Source organism: Pleurodeles waltl, chromosome 8 (genome assembly GCF_031143425.1).
Source record: "Pleurodeles waltl isolate 20211129_DDA chromosome 8, aPleWal1.hap1.20221129, whole genome shotgun sequence".
Classification (NCBI taxonomy): Eukaryota; Metazoa; Chordata; class Amphibia; order Caudata; family Salamandridae; genus Pleurodeles; species Pleurodeles waltl.
Window position 1 is genome coordinate 57,985,959 of NC_090447.1, and position 20,001 is coordinate 58,005,959.

The 20,001-nt window shown below is 49.5% G+C and overlaps 1 protein-coding gene across 1 annotated transcript; it reads left to right on the top strand.

Annotated features, from left to right (window-relative positions):
- The first annotated feature begins 301 nt into the window (after positions 1 to 301).
- Positions 302 to 1,237, top strand: LOC138249412 (olfactory receptor 52L1-like). The gene has a single exon (XM_069203374.1). It carries the CDS (start codon positions 302 to 304, stop codon positions 1,235 to 1,237), a length of 936 nt encoding a protein of 311 aa, XP_069059475.1.
- Positions 1,238 to 20,001: the final 18,764 nt, after the last annotated feature.

Here is a 20,001-nt window from a genome sequence, read left to right on the forward strand (position 1 = left end):
GTTTTTAGTTTCATCTTGTTCTAGTAAGCCACATATGCATACATTGTCTATATGGCTGCAATCTTCCAGGTCAGAGTTTCTTTTAACAATTCTTCATACTTGTTTGGTCCCAGTCCAGAAAATGTTTTGTACATCTGGCCCATGATACAGTATTTTCTCATTGCCCAAACTGTTTTTTGAATGTCCAATAGTTTGAATGTTCTTCTTGCTTTAGAAAATATTTAAAATGCATCATTGTTCTTTGATGTAAATGTAGGTCATGCGTTGATTTGAATGCTGTGAAGAATTCACTAAGTATAACATGGACGGACAGAATATCACCAAGGTCTACCATCCTTCTTTCACACTACTTGGTATACCAGGACTGGAACTCTCTCACTTTTGGATTGCATTCCCTTTTTGCCTCATGTATATCATTGTTCTTCTTGGAAATGCCACTATTCTATTGGTTGTAAGGAGTGATGCAAGCCTCCAGGATCCCATGCATCTTTTCTTGTGCATGCTTGCAGTTACTGACTTGACAATGTGTACCACTATCATGCCTAAAATGCTTGGTATATTTTGGTTTCAATCCAATGTGATCCATTTTGAGGCCTGCCTTTTCCTTATTCACTCTTCTTCAATTATGGAGTCAGGAGTAATGGTGGCCATGGCCTTTGACCGCTACATTGCCATTTGTTTTCCACTAAGACACATGACAATCTTAACTCATTCTGTCATTGGGAAGATTGTGTTAATTGTTGCTATTAGAGGTGTGCTACTTATTATGCCATTTCCCTTCATGTTAGAACAACTACCATTTTGTGAAAACAACATAATTGCCCACTCATATTGTGAACACATGGCAGTTGTGAAACTGGCATGCTCTGACACTACGATTAACAAAATATATGGTTTGTTTGCTGCATTACTGGTGATTGGGTCTGATGTGATGCTTATTGCTTTGTCTTATTATATGATTCTCAGGTCTGTCTTAAACCTTCCAACTACTGAGGCACGCCTCAAATCCTTCAATACCTGTGGGTCACATCTCTGTGCCATATTACTCTTTTATGTACCAGGATTATTTACTTTTCTAGCACACCGCTTCTTTCATCATGTGGCTCCATACATTCATATTCTCCTGGCCAATAGCTACCTCATGGTCCCACCATTGCTGAACCCTCTGATTTACGGTATGAAGACCCAGACGATTCGGAAAAAATTGATTTGTCTTTTCTTCAGGCAAAGAGCGTAAATAATATTTTTAAATAGTTTCCCAAACTTGATGAGTCATTGGATTTGGCATGTTATACACCTAGAACTAGGCTTGCTGACCCACAAGCAGTACAATCACTGCTATTTTTCCAAAGTTCAATACATTTAAATATACCTCATACTTACTGTGAGGAGGAAAGTCTCTATGTGACCAAGTTTGCAATTTTCACCATTCTTTTCTTTTCTCGGGACATGCCTGTAAATGTTTCCCTTTTTAACATGTTTTGAGTCATTTCTAGTCTCTAGTGACCAAATGTTCTGAATCAATGTTCTTGGGTAGCCCTTGAAAGTCTCTTTCCACCCAGTGGTTCTCTCATCAGTAATCTGTGGCCAGACCCTACTTCTTCAGTAATGGAAACATTTAAGAGTGTGGTAGGTACACCTGCTGATAATTCCTACTGAGAACCTTGGGTAAAATAGTGATCCAGGGTAAATAACACTCCTTCCCTATATTTAACTTACTGAAAATGCATTTGACATCATATGTTTTGCAACAATGATAACAGACACTGGAATAAGAACAGGACCTATTCAACGGCAGTGGTGGCACAACTGTGCAGCGGGTGCACGCAGCGGGTGCCCTGCTGGTGCACTGAAGGTGTGCCAAAGGCAAGTCTGTCTGCACTCGTCTGCACCCAGTGCCAGGGCCCCTGGATCTGCTGTCCACACCCAGACCACGCCCAGTGCAAGGACCCATGGATCTGCTGTCTGCGTCCAGAACACGGCCAGTGCTGAGACCCCTGGATCCGCCATCCCTGCCTGGACCGCGGCTAGCGCCTAAAACCCTGATTCTGTGGCCCAGCACTAGTACTCCTCCAACGAGATCAAAATCCTCAGACGCAAGGCCCTCAACTTTAACTGCGGCATCGCCTCACCCTGACAAACCAAATGTCCATTCTCCTGCTGCCACTGGCACTTCTCCTGTGATACTGGAACCACTGCAAGCCCCACCCAGCAGATGCCCACCCAGAGACCTCAACTTCACTGTGCACTACTAAATGCCAGATCCATCTGCAAGCACGCCATAGAAATCCGGTACACCATCATCGACCTCGCACATGACATAGGGGGTGATTCCGACCCTGGCGGTCATGGACCGCCAGGGCCGGGGTTGGAGGATGCACCGCCAACAGGCTGGCGGTACATCAAGGGCAATTCTGACCGCGGCGGTAAAGCCGCGGTCAGAAAAGGGAAACCGGCGGTTTCCCGCCGGTTTTCCCCTGCCCCTGTGAATCCTCCAGGGCGGCGCTGCAAGCAGCGCCGCCATGGGGATTCCGACCCCCTTCCCGCAAGCCTGGTTCTGGCGGTTTTCACCGCCAGAACCAGGCTGGCGGGAACGGGTGTCGTGGGGCCCCCTAACAGGGCCCCACATTGATTTTCAGTGTCTGCCTAGCAGACACTGAAAATCGCGACGGGTGCAACTGCACCCGTCGCACACCAGCAACTCCGCCGGCTCCATTCGGAGCCGGCTTCCTCTTTGCTGGTGCTTTCCCGCTGGGCGGGCAGGCGGCCATTTGGCGGTCGCCCGCCAGCCCAGCAGGAAAGTCAGAATGACCGCTGCAGTCTTTTGCCCGCGGTATGGTCTTTTGACCGCAGTACGGTCTTCTGGCGGTTCCCGCCAGGCGGGCGGCTTCCGCCGCCGGCGGGGGTCAGAATGACCCCCATAATGTTGATCACTGAAACATGTTGCACCCCCACACTGGCTCCGGACATCGCCACCACAACACCCCCTGGATACAAGATGATCGACTGTGACTGCCCTAACTGGCACGACAGAGGCATCGCCATCATCCAGAAGGACTCCCTCCACTGCTCTGCCTTGGACGACGACACAATCCTGATCATAGAACACCTCATCTTCTAGATCAAAGCTGATGCCAAAACCACCATCAAAGGTACCCTCGCCTACAGACCCCTGGGACACCGCCCAATCTTCTGCAACTCCATCCCAGACTTCTTTGTCCCTCTGGCTATCGACTCCAACTACTACTTCTTCCTGGGGGACCTCATCTTCCACTTAGAGGACCTGGACGACTCTAACTCCAAGTCTCTCCTCAAGAACATGAGCATCATCGGCCTCTCTCAACTCATCAACACCCACAGCACAGGACACACTATGGACCCCATCTTCTCCAACAGCGACAGAGCCAACTTCTCCCACACCACCTAGGTAACATGGACTGACCACCACATTGTCCACTTCACCATCAAGGGATGGCCTAAAGCCCCAATGAGACCAACAACCCTCCCCCACCGCAAATGGGGCAGAATCACAGAAACAACCTTGATTTCTACCCTCAAAGAAGCAAGACCCATCACTGCAGAGACCCTCGAACACTGCGTTTAAAACTTCTCTAACTGGGTCTCCTCAGCCACCAACACCATAGCCCCCCTGAAGGTCACCATCAACAGGAAACCCACCAAGCATGCCAAGTGGTTCACCACAGAACTCCTAAGCCCCAAAAGCCACTACAGGAAACTAGAGTGACACTGGTGCAGCAACAAGACCCCCACCAACCTCGACTCTTTCAGGTCTGCCTTTAATAGTTACCACCACAGTATGAGGAAGACCAAGAAAAAAGCTCTCAACACCTGCATCGAGGCCAGCACCAACCATGCCAAAGAAATATACAGTATCATCAGAGAGTTCTCCTACCCATCTACCACAAAACACAATTCACCCCTCCCAAGTCCTCTACAACAAACTCCCTGACTTCTTTCACCACAAGATCTCCAACATCTACAGCAACTTCGACCCCCAGTCCACCGACCTTGACCACCTCTGCACCACAACCCACAGCTGCCCACCTCACTGGATCTCCGAATGGAAACAGCTCTCCACCGAAGATTCCACCTACATCATGACCTTCAACCACTAAAGATTCCCCACTGACCCACGCCCACACTACTTCTACAGCCTAGGAAGAGAATTAATCAGAGCCTCCCTCACACAATTCCTGAACTCCTTCCTCTCCACAGCCACCGTCCCTGACACCTGGAAGCATGCCGAGGTCAAGCACCTCTTGAAGAAGCCATCAGCTGATCATAACGAGCTCAAGATCTACTGCCCTATCTTGCTCTTCCCTTTCCCCACCAAAGTCTTAGAAAAGGCCATCAACCACTAGCTCACGGACTTCCTCAAAGACAACAGCTTGCTTGACCCATCCTAATCCAGCTTCTTGCCAAACCACAGTACCAAGACCACCCTGATTGCAGCAACCAACGATATCAGACACCCCCTTGACCTCCTCGACCTATCAGTTGCCTTAGACACTGTCTCTCAACACACCCTCATCCCCAGACTCCACAGCATGGGCACCCAAGACAACGCATTCCACCGGATCACCTCCTTCCTCTCCGGCTGAATGCAGAGGATCCTTCAGCCCCCTTCACCTCCGTACCCAAAGATATCATCTGCATTGTTCCCCAGGGCTCCTTCCTCAGCCCCACCCTCTTCAAGACATACACGACTCCACTGGCAGACTTTGCACGCACCCATGGCTTGAACATCATCTCCTACGCCAATGACACGAAGCTCGTCCTATCCCTCAATGACGACGCTTCCATCAAACTAATGATCTTCCAATACACCATAATGCAGATAAGAGGAATAAAGGTGCAAAGCCCAAGTCAAACTGCACTCATACAGCAGTTATTTTTGATCTGTTACAGTGCAAAAATCAATTGTAAGACAACCCTTTTGTGGCCATTTTTCTTGGGAATCATAGCCGCTTAGTGTTGTCATTCACCATTACTTCCAGAGGCTGTTGTTTACTTTAAAACAGTGCTTAATTTGTAAATAAAATTGTGCCAGTGCCCAAAGATCTCCTTTGAAACACGCGGCTGCTGCATCTAAATGTGCGAGCAGGGAGTACTGAGGCAGCATAATCCTGAAGTCATCTCAGGCCTCTTCAATCCAAGTACAACCACTCACTGCCCCTTCAGCTCACTCTTGCAGCTTTCTGCTTTTTCCCTTTGTGAAGCTTTTTCGTTTTTCTCTTCCTCTGTCTTTCCCATCTGAGGATTTTTCTTGCAGTAAATGCTTGAGGCAGAAAAATATTTGTTGGTCCTCAAAAACAAGTGCTGGTGCCCTGCACCGGAAACCACAGTAAGTTAAACACTGCTTTAAAGGCATCACATTTTCTCATAATTCCTGATTCCAACATCAGATTTACTTCATGTTTGTGTCATTTTAATGGCCAATCCTGTATCATTTAGCTAGAAAAGTTTGGGAATATTCCCTGATTTGTTTCTTAAGTTTGCTATTATGTTAAGGGTTCACTATTCATATACCACAAATAATTTAGGAAAGCTTTCCTATGTATGCAAAACTCCCAGTGTAAGCTTAGAACTCCTTATATAAACACAATTTACCTAATATGAACAAAAGTATTTTGAAGTTATTAACGCAAACATACAACTCATATCAAAGCCAACATTTCTCTGCTATATAGTTTACAAATTCCTATTCATAGAAGAGGGTGACTGTAGTAAAATTTTGTATTGTGCTTTGACCACTAGACTATGGAATGGTAAAATTCGTCATGCAGTAAAAGGTTAAATCTGCCACCTCACTGCAAAAACATTTGGAGAAAAATAGTAAATGTTGGGAAGGAAGGCCTCCCAACTGGTGGTTATGGAAGATGTGCCACCAAGTATATATAGTCACATTTACAATAAGCTTCCTCAGTTATGCCTACCATTTAAAAGTAGAGTTGCCACAATGCTTGAAACAGTGGATATGCACAGCAGAGAGTGCGCATTCCAACGATGCTCGGGAGGGGCGACACTGCACTGCCCATGACATTGACTTCCATGTGGCCCCAAGCACTTGCTCTCCAGCAGCCTTTTCATGGCAGTTGAACCACCATGAAAGGCTGAGAGAGAACATTGTTGTAATCAGGAGGGCTGCGCTGACTTCAGCGCTGCCCTGGCTGATAACAACCATGACTGCCATTAGCCCACCTGGATCAGAGAACTGGTGGAGACAGCAGTCCCCTGTCGGTCCGATGGCCAGGGTCACAATATGGTGGTCAGACCTCCACAGCCACAGTGGTCTGGCCACCACCCAAGTCTTCAGGGCCTGATAGAGATCACACAGGATATAATGGGATTTAGATTTCGTCAGATGGGATATGCGTCACCGTTGTGACGGAGTAACTCATCCGCAAATATCTAAATCAGGCCCTTAGTCTTCTTCTATCATCAGTAAAGGTTGGTTTCTTAGGCTACCTCACACTACCACATCTAAACCCCTAACCTTTCGGAGCACTAGCTTTTGTTGGTAACCTCGAGCAGGACCACTTTGATTCCCAAGGAATTTGTGGAAACAGATCGAACCATTTTGTTCATTACTTTTGCATACCCAAAGTGTGATAAAGGAAAGATACGTAGCTGACCACATCTCAATGAGATTCCCTTCCTTTCCTCCTGTGAAAGTGGAACAATGAAAACATAAACTAATTAAACGAAATTTGACTAGGTGAAAGGGTACTCTAGATCCACAGGAGACAATATATGCATTACTTATGGAGGACAGACACAATAAATTGCAAAACATTACACATCTCCTATGTGCACCTTCAACTATTCCTCTGTATTCCAACCCAGTGGGCCTTTGGTTTCCAAACCTATGATGCATCTAGTTTCCAACCATCTCAGAGCCAAAGTTCTGTTCCCACCTCTAATTTCCTCAGGGACTTGGTCCACAATGTAGTATACCATCTTGCTCCTGTCACTATAATGTTTTTGATCAAAGTGGGATGCCATGGGATAAGGATGATCTTTGTTGTCAATTGCTTGCATATGTTCCAGGATCCTCTTCTTGGTCTGGTGGACCTTTCTCGCTACATAGCTCTTTTGCAAGGACACTCTAGAATATATACAATAATTTGAGAGCTGCATGTGAGGAATTTAAGTCTTTCTGGGTTTGTGTCCATATGTAACTTCAAATTCATTTCTATTGGTACTGTTTCCACAAGCATTGCACCTCTTACATTGAGAAAAGCCCAATAGGTCACCCCAGTGATTGTCTGTATTAACTGTGATATTGCTACTTACTAGTATATCTCTAAGAGATCTGCTCCTTCCGATATGCAATGCTAGGTCTAGGATCTAGGGCCAAGCACATAATTTGGTCATTGTAAAGAATATGCCAATTCTTGCTAAGATGTTTTTACACTCCTTTATGTTTCCTATTGTACTTAGTTGTAAATATGGTGGTGTCCTCCCTCTCCTCATTGCTTGTTTGTATGTCCTGGAATGAAATACTCTTCCTGTCTTTGCAGGTAAATCTGTCCACTCATCTCTTGAGTACCCATGAGGGGTATCCTTCAGCCTAGTATCTTGAGAGGATGATTTCTTATTCTGCTGCAAATGATTCATTGGAGCTACAGTCTCATTTGGTCCTCAACAGTTACCCATAGGGTATATTCCATTTCAGTGTTTCTGGGTGGCTGAGTGCACGGAGAAGGCTGTTCCCAGCTGTCAGTTTCTGAAAAAGTTTGACAGTGAGTTTGCCTTCACTTACGTCCAATCACTCTACTCTGTTGTCAATGAAATTGCATGTCAAATCCAGATTGATTAAATTGTTTTTTAACCTGTCAACAAAAATCATGGCAGACTCAGACATACCATTCCATATGAAGAAGAAGAGATCAATATGTTGCAACCACAGAACTGCCTTTTCCATGTCATTCCAGTCTCATCTGCGACAGAAACCTGCTCCTTCCTGCTGCCCATGAACAAATTAGCAGTACTGGGGGAGAATCGCATGCACATCATTGTGCCCCTGAGTGTCCCCATTGATATGGAAACATTGTAAACAATACTCAATCATCGCCATGATCATTTCTGTATGTTGCAAATGACAAATAGATCTTGCTCTTAAGTAGTTCTTACATGCTTGTAACCCCTGTGTATGTTGTATATTTGTGTATAGGGGAACATACATCTAAGGCTGTGAGGATAAACCCTTCTTCCCAGGCAATCCCATATATCCACTGGAGGACATCATTTGTTTCAGCGATGTATGAAGGTAATGCAGATACAATGTCTCTTAAAAAGAAGTCAATGTATCTCAATATATTCTCTAGGGCACTACTGCTAGAGGATACAATGGGTCTACCTGATGGGTTGCTCCTATTCTTATTTTTTATCTTTTTTTCTGATATTTTATTTGATTCCTTACAGTTCAAGTAGTCCCTTCTCCTTCCAGCCCTCCAATTTCTTCCTGATCTGCACAATAGTCTGATTGTACTAATTCCTGGATGTTGGGGTATAGCAATCGGTATCTCCAAGTTGCGTCATCACTGCAATAATTACTGCAATATTAACATAAACTCATGAATGGCAATTTAATATTAATCTCAAAGTGAATTTAAAATGATTGATTTGGGTCACACAGAAACTGGAAAATATTACATGATTCACATATTACATGGGTCACACAGAAGCTAGTCACATTGTATATAGAAAACAAAAATCAACACAGGAATACATATAAAATATAATTCCTAAGGAACGCGTTTATATAAATAATATTCCCACACTATGACCAATTGAAGAATAGGTTAATTAGAACACCTGAGCCACATGTTGTCCCACTTGCCAGTCACTAACCCATCAACTGATCAAACACTAGTCAGCGACATAAACGTCCAGCAACAAGCACAAAACTACATTGCCAGTGTTTGTTACTCTACCCTTAACCCTAAAGTACAATTACATGAGGGCGAGAGGGAACATATGCACACCCCAAAGATCAATCTCTATATCATGTCTGAGGAAGAGGTATTGAGAAGAGCCTGATTTCCTCCATGACGGACTCTGTACTTAGTTGCAGAATAAGAGCAGGACTTAGGCCCTCATTATGACATTGACAGTAAATCCCATTTACCGCCATGCTGGCTGCTGCCAACATACCGCCGCCGAGGCAGATATCCGCTAACCATATTATGACACACACACACCAATCCGTCACTATTCAGCCACACACACAAATCTGCCAGCCCAAAGGTCAGTGATAAAGTGCCGGTATCAAAACCCACACCGTTACGCCAACATAACTACACCCACAACACTGTGACCCCTGAATCACCACGGCGGACATTCAATGGCGGTAAACCATTGGTGGTACATACCACTGCGCTCAAAATACACACACACACACACACACACACACGTACAAAACAACATCACATTGGACAATTCAAACAACACACACCTGACACCCATACACACACCACACCCACACCACTATGAAACACACACCCACATTACCCACAACGCTTTACGAATACCAATAATTGCCAGCAGAGAGAGATAGCAAGAGCACTCACACAACCAGAGCCACGTACCACCATCACCTATACACCACCCATGCATCTTACATCACACACCCCAACACATCACCCTACACATCCTCACCCACACCACTCACACTACACCCATGGCACCACAACAACACCCCAGATTCTCTGAAGAGGAGCTAAGGGTCATGGTGGAGGAAATCATCCGGGTAGAGACACAGCTATTTGGGTCACAGGTACAGCATATATACATTACTAGGAAGATGGAGCTATGACGGAGAATCGTAGACACGGTCAATGCCGTGGGACAGCACCCCAGAACAAGGGATGACATCAGTCATTGCAGCAAGACACCAGCTTGCAGTACAGAGGACTGGCAGTGGACCCCTACTTCCTCCCCCACAACTAACAACATGGGAGGAGCAAGCGTTGGCAATCATGCATCCTGAGGGCCTGGCAGAAGTAGCAGGAGGACTGGACTCTGGTAAGTCAACTCTCTGTTACTATCACCCCCCACCTGCATGCCATCACGTACCCCCACCCTTACCCTCACTCCCATCACTCCACCACTTCCCACACACCCCACCATCACAACCCACTCATCCCAATGCCAAGCCCTGCATGCACCACCAATGTATGGACACCACTCACAGAACTGCGTGGACACCTATCACTACAGCATGCACACTAGAGACAATCAGCTAGCCCACCAAATAACAACTCACACCAGGCAAAGCTGCCAGGGCAATAACAACCATGGAGGGCAACTCACCCATGCACAATATGTCACACACAGAAACAATAACACTGCATTTACATCCCCACAGGTGCCCCAGCCAATTTCACTGGAGAAGAGGTGCCAGCAACATCCAGTCTCCCTAAAGAAGAGGCCCACAGTGAGGGAGGCAGTGGCACAACAGCAGGCCCCTGACACTAGCCAGACTACTGAACAGCCCTCCACCTCCACTGCCGCTAGTGGACAGGAGGCCCCGCCAAAGGACCTACAGGCCACCAGCACCGCTCCCCCCGCAGAAGGAGAACCACCCGCAAACATTCCCTGTGATCCAGGCAGAAGACAGAGACTATTGCCAAGACCCCCGCCAGGAAATAAGACTCTCCTTATTGTCACCCTTGTATCCCACTCTGTCACCCTGTCAACCTTGAACTGCCATTGCTCCCCTTCCCATTCCCCCTTGGACAATGCACCTGTGCAACAAATAGACTGGACTCTAACCTGAACTTTCCTCCATCATCACCCCAGCCCACTGCACTTCCCCCTTTTCTTCAGAGCACTGCAATATGCACACTTGGAAAAAATACAACAATAGAATATGTCAAATGATTTAAATATGTATTTGTTTAACAAGGTTCAAACATTGCAATTCAATTTCACAATAATGTTTACATTGGAAAGACCTGTAGTTGTCTGCACTGAGCACACCAGGAGCAATAGTGGGGCACCAACATCTGCAAAAAGAGATGCCAATGGATACAGTAAGTGGGCATAGAAGTAGGAATTCACAGCCTGCCAGTGACAATGTCACATATCAAACTGTCAATGAAATGTGAAATAACACTGTCTGACCTGTGTGTCATTGGAAGTATTGACGAATGACTGCACTTCTGTTGTCCTCATCCTCATCCTCTGCCTCCTCATCTTCACTGTCCACAAGGTCCACTGCTGCCACACGGCCATCTCCAGCCTCCTCCTCCTGCAGAAAAGGCACATGGCGTCGCAAGGCAAGGTTGTGCAACATACAGCATGCCACGATGATCTGGCAGAGATTCACCTGTTAGATGGAGGCACCGAAACCTGGCCTTCAGGAGGCCGAAGATACGTTCAATAATCCTTCTTGTTCGCCCATGTGCCTCATTGTAAAGTTCCTCAGCCCTTGTCCTGGGATTCCTCACAGGGGTCAGTAGCCATGATAGGTTGGGGTAACCAGAGTCACCTGCAAATATAGAGGGACAACTGTTAGCCACACACTAACCTTTATGGCCCACACCATACCCATACACCAACATCCACTGGGTGGGAACCAGGGCTCACCTATTTGCCACACCCTGTGCCTCTGGAGTTGGGCCATCACATTTGGGATACTGCTATTCCTCAGGATAAAAGCATCATGCATCGAGCGTGGATACATAGCATTGACATGGAAGATGTACTTGTCCGCCAAACACACCATCTGCACATTCATTGAGTGATAACTTTTACGATTTCTGAAGACCTGTTCATTTTACTGGGGGGGGGGAACAAATGCAATATGTGTCCCATCAATCGCACCAATGATGTTGGGGATATGTCCCATTGCATAGAAGTCAGCCTTCACTGTGGCCAAATCCTCCACCTGGGGGAAAACGATGTAGATTCACATGTGTTCAATCAGGGCAGACAACACTGTGGTCAGCACTATTGAGAACATTGGTTGTGACATTCCTGCTGCCAAGCACACTGTCACTTGGAAAGAACCTGTTGCCAAAACATCGAGCACTGATAGCACTTGTACAAGAGGGGGGATCCCAGTGGGGTGACGGTTAGCAGATATCAGGTCAGGGTCCAATTGGGCACACAGCTCTGTGTTTACGGCCCTGTCAAGTCTTTAGGTGAGGATAATGTGTCTGTTCTCCATTGTTGCCAAGTCCACCAGGGGTCTGTACACGGGGGGAATTTTTCCATCTACTATTCATCCGCAGCAGTTGCAATCTATGGGGCAAAAGAGTGGGCAGCTGGTCATTAGCTGTACATTGTAACCACTACAATTAAATGCATATTGTGAATGTTACAATATTTTGGTGTCATATGTCCAAAATGTGAAATTGTGAACTGTGGCACAGTTGGGATCCATGGCCTGCCCCCCCCCCCCCCCCCGAAATGGCGTCCACCTGCCCAGTATTGAGGGACAGGTGGAAATGAGGTAATTCCGCTGACGTTGTGCGCCGTCGCAGGAGGCGGCCAGGAAACAGCGCGCAACTCCTCATTGGTTATCATTGGGCCCTAAGGGGTACAATGGCCAATGGTGATGTACGCTGGTGGTGACGGTCTGCACCGCTGCAAACGTGACCACCATTTTGTATCTGTTCACTCACTTGCTACCTGACCTTCAACAGGAGAGGACCTACACTGCATGTGATGCTGTGACCTGTGTCTGGAACCTACCATGGCGCGTGTGACTCAGGAAAGGGCCCCTGCCTTCACCTCGGTGGAGTTGGAGCGACTAGTGGATGGGGTCCTACCCCAGTACCGACTGCTGTATGGTCCTCCAGACCAACAGGTGAGTAGACTGTGAGCACGATGTATGGGGCATGAATGCATGGAGAGCTGTGTGTGAAGGCCGCGTATAGTGGGGGGTTGGTGGATGGGCCCTGGGCAGCATACAGCATGTATGCTGGGCCATGTCTGTGGTAATGGGGATGGGAAGGGGCATGGTGGGCCATGAGTGTAACAGGCAGGACGGTCTCACTAATACCTATCCCTCTGTCTATTTCCTCTGCAGGTCAGCGTCCATCAAAAGAAGGGTATATGGCGTGCCATCACCAAGGACGTGCGGGCCGTGGGGGTCTACGGCAGGCGGAGCACCCACTGTCGCAAACGGTGGGAGGACCTGAGACGCTGGGCATGGAAGACAGCAGAGGCCCAGCTGGGGATGGCCTCCCAACGAGGAAGGGGTGCCCCTCCAACCCTGACCCCCCAGATGGCCTGCATACTGATGGCCTATCCGGAGCTGGATGGGCGCTTGGGAGCATCACAGCAGCAACAAGGGGGTGAGTACAGTGCCCTTCATTACTACTTACGCCTGGTGGGGTGGTATCCGGGTGGGGGATGTGGGCCTGTAGGTGCCCATAGGCCAGGCCTGACATTGCAGAGTATGTCCCATGTTGGGCAGGGTTCTGATGTGAAATTCCTCCAACCTAGCTCGTAGGCATCCACTACTGGGCAGGGGTGTGTGGGTCTCAGATATGCTGCAGTTGGCGGTATGTGTCCCTACCCATGGCCTGGTGACTAGAATTGTAACTGGTAGTGCATTGCCTAGTGCATAGGGCTGTTCCCTGTGTGTGAGTGTGTTGTGTACGCCAATGGTGGTGTTGGTGCCACCATTGACCAAGTGTATACTTTGTCTCCCCCCCCCCCTTTTTGTTTTGTCACCCTGTCCTTATGTGCATTAGCATCATCTGGCGGAGGAGCAGAGGCACCAGTGACGGAGGGAGCTGCATCCCACAGGACCCAGGAGGCCGAGTCCACCGACGGTGAGGGCACCAGTGGGATGGATGGTGAGGGGAGCACCATGGCGGAGAATGGAGGGTACAGTTCGGACAAGGATACCTCCTCCGATGGAAGCTCCCTGGTTGTTGCGGACATCTCTGTGCCCACCCCAGCTACAGGTACAGTCGCCAACCCCGTACCAGCACCGCCATCCCAGCAGCCCCTCAGAAAGTTGCCCGTGCCCACTCACCCAGGAGGGTGGGCATCACCTTTGCCCCAGGTACCTCAGGCCCTGCCCCACTTAGCCCTCCTGCCCTGAGTAAGGAGGCTATTGACCTCCTGCGATCCATCTCTGTTGGGCAGTCAACCATTGTGAATGCCACCCAGGGGCTGGCAGCCCAAATGCAACAATCCAATGCATTTCTGGAGGGCATTCACACTGGTTTGGCGGCCCAACAGAGATCAATCCAGGCCCTGGCCTCCTCTCTGATGGCAGCCATTGTCCCTGTTTCCACCCTCCCCCCTCCAACTTCCTCTACCCAATCCCATTCCCCTCAACCCCAGCCTATCCCAAGCACACAGGCAGACGAGCAAGCACACAGGACAACACACAAGAGTGGACATGGAAAACACAAGCACCACACTTCATCACACAGGCACTCACACAAACACCATCCAGAAGCAGACATACCAACATCCAATGCCTCCACTGTGGCACCCTCCTCCTCCTCGTCCACCTCCCTCCCAGTTGCGTCTCCACTCACACCAGCAAGCACTACATCCTCACCCACTACCACCATCACCACCACACCTAGCAGAACACACACCTCACTGGCAGTCACCACCCCCACATCCATGCACACGTGCCCTTTGTCCTCACCCACTGTGATTGTGCCCCCTCTACCCAAAGTACACAAACGCAAGCACTCAGACACCCAACAGCCATCCACCTCACAACAGCATCCAGCCCATGCACCTGTACCCAAACACAGCAGACTGACACCTCCTACTACCACTCCCTCTTCCTCCACTCCCAAACCATCTGCCTCTTCCCACCCCAATGTCCCTAAGAAGCTTTTCATCTCCACCATTGACCTCTTCCCTACCCCTCCCCCCATCCCTCACATCAGGCCAGGGTGGTCAAAACCCAGGCAAGCACCTCAGCCACCAAGTCAACGGGCACAGTAGTGTCCACAGCAACGCCAGGTGGGAAAGCATCCCGGCCACCAGCCAGTCAGACGGAAAGGGGGCCTACCCCAACTGCAGGAAGGAAGGGCAAGGAGCCAGCCCCAGCTGCAGGAAGGAAGGGCAAGGAGCCAGCCCCAGCTGCTGCCAAAAGGGGTAAGGAGCCATCCCCAGCTGCTGGCAGGAAGGGCAAGGGGCCTGCACCAGCAGGCAGTAAGGACCAGGGGCCTGGTGCTGGGACTCAGTCAGAGCCCCCACCACTAACCATGGTGGCGCAGCCATCTGAGGCTGCAGGGGATAGGATGGAGCCTCCCCCCACCACCAGCTCCGCCACAAGCACCCCCTCCAGCAGCAGCAGCACCAGTGGGCAGCCGTTTGAGGCTGCAGGGGATGGGCTGGAGCCTCCCCCGCCACCATCACCAGCTCCGCCACCAGCAACACCACCAGCAGCAACAACACCAGCTGGCAGCCATCTGAGGCTGCAGGGGATGGGCTGGGGCCTCCTCCCACCACCACCACCAGCTCTGCCACCAGCACCACCACCAGCAGCAGCAGCACCAGTGGGAAGCCGTCTGAGGCTGCAGGGGATGGGCTGGAGCCTCCCCCCACAACCACCAGCAGCAGCAGCACCGCCACCAGCAGCAGCAGTGCCAGTGGGCAGCCGTCCGAGGCTGCAGGGGATGGGCTGGAGCTTCCCCACACCACCACCAGCAACAGCACCACTGCCACCACTGAACAGCCGTCACCGCCGGCGGACATTCTGTAGACCTGCATCCATAGGCTGTTGTGCAGCCTGCCCCTTGCAAATCCTGTGGGTAGGACACCCACCTGAGAGACTGTGACCTTGCACTCCCCTAGATCTGCATCACAGGGCACGATGCCACCTCCAGAACTAGTGGAGATGCCATCCACTCACCCCATCCTCCCCAGGATGAAGCTCACAGGGCACAATCCTCCTCAAGATGAAGATCACCGGGCACAATGCCCCCTCCAGAACCAGTGGAGATGCCATCCACTCACCCCATCTTCCCCAGGATGAAGATCACTGGGCACGATGCCCCCTCCAGAACCAGTGGAGATGCCATCCCCTCACCCCATCCTCCCCAGGATGAAGCTCACAGGGCACGATGCCCCCTTCAGAACCAGTGGAGATGCCATCCCCTCACCCCATCCTCCCCAGGATGAAGCTCACCAGGCATGATGCTCCCTCCAGAACCAGTGGAGATGCCATCCACTCACCCCATCCTCCCCAGGATGAAGCTCACAGGGCACAATGCCCCCTCCAGAACCAGTAGAGATGCCATCCACTCACCCCATCCTCCCCAGGATGAAGATCACTGGGCACGATGCCCCCTCCAGAGCCAGTGGGCAAGTCACCCACTTGAGAGACTGTGGCCTTACACTCCCCAGGACAGAGTAATGGGCATGTTGCCCTCTCCAGAGCATGTGGGCAAGTCACCCACTTGAGAGACTGTTGCCTTGCGCTCCCCAGGACCAACCACAGAGCATGTTGCGCCCTCCAGGACCGGTGGCATTGTACCATCTGCTGGCAGAGGTGCCCCCCGTTCCCCGTCCCCCTGAGGTGCCTGCCTATATTTGGCCTGATGCCCCTGCAGTGTTCTCTCCGTGTTGTTGCAGGAGAAAAGTGGGGCCTTGGACTTTGTAATGTGGCCCTGTGGCCCACGAACATTGAGGACTGGGCAGTATCCCTTCATTTGTAAATATGTATATACTTTTTGATTTGGATGCACGTATTGCTACTATTTTATCTTATTACACTCACTTTTATCTATTGTAGTTGTCCTTGCATTATTCCTGAGGTGTATGGGGTAAATATGTTATGTTACTGCATCTGCTTGTGGGTATGGTGTTGGGGGTGGGGGTGCTGCGTGTTACGTGTGTCTGTCACTCTCTTTTTCCTCCCCCCTCTCCTGTGTGCTAGGCGGCTGTACTCACCGTGGTCGCCTTCGCCGTCGTTGGTGTTCGTAGTGGAGCAGGACGTAAATCAACATTGGGAATATTTGCAGCTCGGTCTCCATGGCGGCATGGTTCTTCCCTGAGTCTCCACAAGTGAGTCCTTTGACTTCTGAGATCTGTTTCCGCCAGGCTTTTGATGTTGTTGGTGGATTGGACTGTCCTAATACAGTGGGTGGAACATTGTCTTCCGCCTGGTATTTACCACCAGCCTGTTGGCTGTATTACCGTCACTTTATCACCAACCGCCAGGGTTGTAATGAGGGCCTTAGTTTCTTCTATAAATCATAACTCACTCTCATGCAATGCATGTCAATTTCAAGATAATTACAACATTTCACTCCTTGGCCACTGTACAGTGGCATCTCACAGGCAGGCCAATCCTGACACTTGCCCCGGGAATTGAGATGCAGTGCCAGCCGAGGAAGCAGTACATTACCATGTTAGAGTAGCAGTAGGAGTGAAAATAGGTTTTGTGGAATTCCTATGCCATCTCACATTTCCATTGCTGTGCTTTCTGGCACTTCATTCAAACCAGCCTATGACACAGAATTATTCTAATCAACACTGCTAATACATGACAACTGCCTCTTTAAAAACTAAGATCAGAGAGGCTGCTATAAAATGGTGGGCTCTTATTTAAATAGAAATTCAAATGAAAAATTTAAAAAAAGCTTTAAGCAATGGTGGAAGATGTGTCCTTTGGAATATATAAATAAGAACAATGGAAAAATTACACAGGAAGACAGTATGGAAATTCGCTGTAACAATAGGAGATGCCAATATGGTCAGGCCCATGAGCTCCAGAGATGAAAAAATTAACATTGCTGACTTCAAGGAGGTAATACATTGTATTAACCTAGGTAAAAAATTGGTTGTAACTAATGAACCATGACGAATCTATAAATCAAGTTCTGTGCTATTTGCCAGATATCATTGACTGTGGCCCTCATTGCGCAGATGGAAGGCTGTCCAGCTGCCCGTCAGCCTCGCGGAGAGGAGACCACTGAGGGGCTGGCGGTTTTTCCCCCAGAGCAATTACAAGGTTTCCACTAGGCTGACAAGTGGAAACCTTAGAAACCTGAGGTTTCTGCAAGTCAACCCATTGGAAACAGTGAGGCAGCATTGGCCTCAGCTCCTCACTGAACCAAGGGAAATACCATCAAACAGAGAGTGCTCAGCACCCTCTGACTATACACTGTCTGCCGTAGCATACAGAGTGCATTCCAAGGCTGCTGGACAAGGCTACCCCTGCACTGCCCACAACATTGATAAAAAGAGTGGCCCAAATGGTTGGTGTTAGAAATGGGGTCTTTGGTTGGCAGTCAGGTTACCCCCCTGTCCAAGCAAGGGCCCTCTGTCTATCTCCGGGTAAGTCACACACATTCCAAATTATCCTGTACCCACCCTTTGGTAGCTTGGCACTGAGCAGTCAGGCTTAACTTATAAGGCAATGTGTATAAACACCACAAAAATACACCAAACAGGTTTAGAAAAATATAGAATATTTATCTGATTAAATGCAGGTCAAAACGATCAAGAATACACATTGAAATATCACTTTAGAAAATGATAAAAAGAGTCTTAAGTTCTTAAAAAGCAATGTGTCTCTTACAAGCACAATTTATCTGGTTTGTATCTAAATTATCCGCAAGGGACGGCAGAGGAGGAGATGCGTGGAAAACGTGGAGGTGTGTGTGGGTTTCTCCGGGCGTACACAGACGATGTGTCGATGTTTTTCCACGCGGCAAGGGCTTAGCGTTGATTTCCAGCACGCAGGCTTGAATCCTCTTCAGGTTTCGGGGTATTTGGACGCCCTGGGGATGATGCAGAGAAATCCTGGGCATGCAGGATGAAGTCACAGGAGCTGCGTCGATCCGGTGGGCGATGCGGAGAAATTTCTGTTGCATGGCAGGTGCTGCGTCGATTCTTCCTCGCAGGAAGTCGGGCTGCACCATTCCAGCTCGGCAATGCATTGATCCAGTGGCCCATGTGTGGAAGTTCCGGTTGCAACACTGGTGCCGCGTTGATCTCCACTCGGGGAGCCGTGCTCCATCGTTCCGGTTCAGCATGCAGTGATTTTCTCACCACGGTGCAGGCTGTGTGTCGATTCCAGCAGGCTGGGTGTCGATTTTTGCCACACAAGGAGTTCTTTGCAGAGATTAAGGCCCTCATTACAACATTGGTGGTAAATCCTGCCTACCGCCGTGGTGACTGCCGCCAACATACCGCCACCGCGGCTACCATCTGTCTGCCATATTATGAGCACTGCCTGACTTCCACCACAACAAGGGTGGAAATCTGGCCGTGCTCCTGGTCGTGGATGGTGGTAAGCCTGCTCTGCTACCACCAGCACCGCCATGCCAGTAGAACGCCACCAGCCGTATCATGACCTGTGATACGGCCTGGCGATGTTCTGCTGGCAGGCGCTGCTGGCGGTAGAAGCACCCCTTCCCGTTCCCTGCCGGAAGACCATCCACAACCAAGGTAATTTGGGCTTCCGATAGGGGAGGGGGTGGGAGGGTGGTGGGTGTTCTGTGTGAATCTGTGTGTGTGCATGAATGTGAGAGTGTGTGTATGAATGCATGTATGCCAGTGTGTGTATGAATGTGTTTATGCCAGTGTTAGTGAATGGGATGTATGTGTGGTGTGTGTGGGTGTCTGTGTGCGTGTATGCGGGGAGGGGGGTTGGGTGAGGGGTGCTGTGACTGTAGTGGGGGTAGGAGGAGGGGGTCATGTGTGCATGTGTGGCTGTGGGGGTTGGGGCAGTTGTGTGGTGTGTGCGTGTCTGCGGGTGTTTGCGTGTATGGGGGTGGGGGCATTAGTTTGTGAATCGGGGTGGGGGTGAGTCTGAATGTCAGGGTGGGGGTGTGTGTGTTTGGAACGGACTGGGTGAGGGGGTGAGTCTGAATTTCAGGGTGGGGGGTGTGTGTTTGGATCGGGGTGGGTGGGGGATGAGTTTGGATGGAGGGGCATGAGGGCATCAGGTGAGTGTTGGGGGCATGGGGGAGAAACCTACCAGTGACAGGGAAGAAATTCTCTGTCACAATAGGGACTACCGCCATTATAATG

What these genes read in the sequence shown, in the direction of transcription:
- LOC138249412 (XM_069203374.1), top strand. Translation starts at nt 302, where the DNA reads ATGGACGGACAGAATATCACCAAGGTCTACCATCCTTCTTTCACACTA.